The following is a 3449-nucleotide window of genomic DNA, read 5'->3' as shown; positions in this document are numbered from 1 at the left end:
TTGTTTCAATGTCATCAATACAAATTTATTTTTGATCTGTATCACAATCAAGTTCCTTGAAATGTCATTATAATTTTGTTTTATACTTGCTTGTTTCTCAAGGTGTAAATGAAGGAGTTCAGGAAGTAGTTCCGAATACAGGAAGCAATGAGAACTATCACGCCCTGATTAATGGCCACTGTTTCCGTGCTTATTGTTTAATATAGATGAAGGCACTGGTTTCATAGGTTTCCTTTGAGTTGTAGTCATTTCTGTGCCTAGTTTAGATACATTTCATGTTATTTACCTGTTTTCACAATCTTCCTAATCATTTTAGTATCTCAAGATCCAGTGTATATATTTATAGATAAAGGTATAGAAACAAATACAGAGGCAGATATATAACCATTTTCCCTACAAATTTATTTGTCTTTTAAGAACTGTTAGCACTTTTAGTTCAAATTAACCTGTTAGTCTGTGATTGCTTTCAGGATTCAAAATTTTAGGAGCCTACATGTTATAATTCAGCTTCTGCATTAAGATACAAACATTTGTCATAGCTTCCTTTTTTTTTTCGCCTAAAGATATTTTTGTTGTTGTTTGTAATTGTGACAGGTGAAATAAAATGGAGTAATTTATGTTAAGGCATTTTAAAACGAATCTGAAAGGCCATTAAGCAGGTGGGCTATGTGCATATCCTCACCAGGTAGAACCAGGAACTTCTGAACAAGGCCAAACCGTAAATACTTCAAGGACTCTGCAAGAACATTTGTAACTTGCTATAGTAATGGATTTTTACTTAGTGATGGCCTTAGCAATCAGTTCGGTTTAGCCAAGATTAGTTTTCTGCTGCCAACACCAATCAAAATTTTTTGAAGACAATTTTTACAAGCCTTCCCTTTTTGGTTTTAAAACCCCCTGACTTTTGCTGCCTAGCGGGATATTACTTGGGTTGCTGCCCAAATCTGTGTACTTGAATTGCAAATTTTTGATCCCAAATACACCCTTTGGCTTGACTATTGCCTCCTGTCAATTTTAGGTTGACAGTGATGTGAATAGTTTATTTAATGCACTGGTCACATATCCCTTCTAAAATGTAAGGCATTAGGGGCAAGAAATTTTCAGGTTTTCTATTCTATCTCCAGGGCTGAAATGGTGTCTGGCATCAAAAATACTCTTGAAAGCTAGAACTGGAAAAGGCAATAAGCCAAGTACTCTATCCAAAATATGCAATGGACTTGTTGGTTCTGCTTATTTTGTCTTATTTTGTTTGCAGTTTTGTAAAAGTCTTGTTAAGATGTGAGGTCTGTCTTTTGTTTCTTAGAAATGTATTATAGTTTCTTTTTAAAAGAGCTTCCTAAAATAGTTTCCTTGCCAAGAGAGGTATGACTTAAAACTCTAAAGGAGTATACTTTTTATGAAAACATGATTTCTCTACATTAGCAAATTCCATTACTTCTTTGAGAATAATGCAATTCTCTTGATTGAGTCTTTGAGAGCTTGTTTTACTTGCTTGTTTCTCAAGGTGTAAATGAAGGGGTTCAGCATAGGAGCAATGGATGTAATGAGGACTACCACACCCTTGTTACTAGCCACTAATTCCTTTGCTGAAGGCTTAACATAGATGAAAATGCAACTTCCATAGGTGATGGAGACCACAATCATGTGGGAAGAACATGTAGAAAATGCCTTTTTTCTTCGGTGGGCAGAAGAGAATTGTAGAATGGCCTTGATGATGTATATGTAAGATAGAACTACACATATAAGGGTCATAATAAAGGTCAACACAGCACAGACTATGACCATCTGCTCTATGAGCCATGTTTCTGAGCATGATATCTTTAGGAGGGGGGATACATCACAGAAAAAATGGTCAATAACATTAGAGTCACAGAATTCCAGCTTTAGGCCCAGGCTGAGCGGTGGGATTATGACCAAGAAGCCAGTTGTCCAGCACCAAACGATGAGTCTTCTACAGACCCTGTTGTTCATGATGGTCACATAATGCAGGGGTTTGCAGATGGCCACATACCGATCGTAGGACATGGTGGCAAGGAGAAAAAATTCTGTTACACCAAAAAGATCAGTAAAAAACATTTGAGTGACACAGTTGTCATATGTGATTGTCTTGTCTCCTGTTGATAAGTTGTACAAATATCTGGGAATACAAGCAGAGGTAAATGAGATTTCTAAGAAGGAGAAATTTTGTAGGAAAAAGTACATAGCATTTTTAAGGTGAGAATCTATGAAAGTAAGGGAGATGATTATCAGGTTCCCAGTTATACTCAACATGTAGGTGAGAAATAGAAAGATGAAAATCATAATCTTCAGTTGTGGATCATCAGTTAGTCCCAGTAGGATAAAAGTTGTTACTGTGTGGTTTCTCATCATTGACTTCTGACTTCAATCTGCATTTAGAATTCAGATATATTCGATATGCACAGAGTGGTAATTAATGGAAGAAAAAACTATGCAAACAAGCACATGCACTTAGAAAAAGTTTTATATACAAATATTATCAATACATTGGTATCCTAAGTTCCACAATTGTGTATTTTTGGTAATTTCACAGGAGATTTAAAAAAATCAGAAAAGTCTATATTACATTCCAAAATATTGTGGGTGCTTCCTTATCACTACATTTTATTCACAATTTATATTTTATTTTAGTTAGACCTAGGATTTGATTTTCCCTACAGGTAGGTTTGACTGCTAATGCTTTGTGAGATCAATTTGTCCCTGTTCACAGACTGATTCCTAAAGCTAAATCTTAAACTTTCATTACCACCATCATGCATTTCTTCCAAGTTTGATCCTTGTGATAAAGAACAAATATATCACAAATAGTTTGGGACTCACTCTGTATAGGTTCTCCACATCCACTACCAGATATGTTGAGCTCCAGTATTATAATTTAAAAAATACGTGTTTCCTTTAAACAACTTCTTCCTTACTGATTTTCCTGACTCTCATGATTTTCTGTGTAAAATTACACTCATTTTCCACTGTGGTACAGAAGACAGGAAGTGTTTTGATGACAAATATATTGTATAGAATGATAATATGTAGGTGTTGGGTGTAAAATATATAGGCATGTAAAAATCCTTACAATTTTTCTCAGTTTTCAAACTGTTTAATTAAGGTTGGAGTACATTCTGAAAAACTGTTTCTAATATTACTAACCACAAAAAAATTGAGATTGAATTATTAAACATATTCTTCAAGCATGGCTTGCTTTCACTGTGACTCAGTTTTATCATCTACCGAATGGAAATAATATTTTCCTTCATATATACATACTAAGTTAAATGTTAGTACATAAGGTACTTAAAAAGTACATGGCTAATAATGAGTAATAAATATATTTTAACTATTTTAATGACCTTGTCCAGAATGATTTTCCAGTCACCAATATACTGTAGTCCTATTTTGTCTTCATGAATCTAATGAAATAATTTATGCCAAAAATT

The 3449-nt window shown here is 34.2% G+C and overlaps 1 protein-coding gene across 1 annotated transcript; it reads right to left on the bottom strand.

Moving 5' to 3' along the window:
• Positions 1-1431: 1431 nt before the first annotated feature.
• Positions 1432-2387, bottom strand: LOC106986889 (olfactory receptor 6C2-like). Its single transcript, XM_015085093.2, has one exon. The coding sequence runs from the start codon at positions 2368-2370 to the stop codon at positions 1432-1434; it is 939 nt and encodes a 312-aa protein (XP_014940579.1). The 5' UTR covers positions 2371-2387.
• Between the last annotated feature and the right edge of the window lie 1062 nt (positions 2388-3449).

The sequence above is a fragment of the Acinonyx jubatus genome, chromosome B4, assembly GCF_027475565.1.
Source record: "Acinonyx jubatus isolate Ajub_Pintada_27869175 chromosome B4, VMU_Ajub_asm_v1.0, whole genome shotgun sequence".
Taxonomy (NCBI): Eukaryota; Metazoa; Chordata; class Mammalia; order Carnivora; family Felidae; genus Acinonyx; species Acinonyx jubatus.
This window is presented reverse-complemented; position numbering and strand designations above follow the sequence as displayed.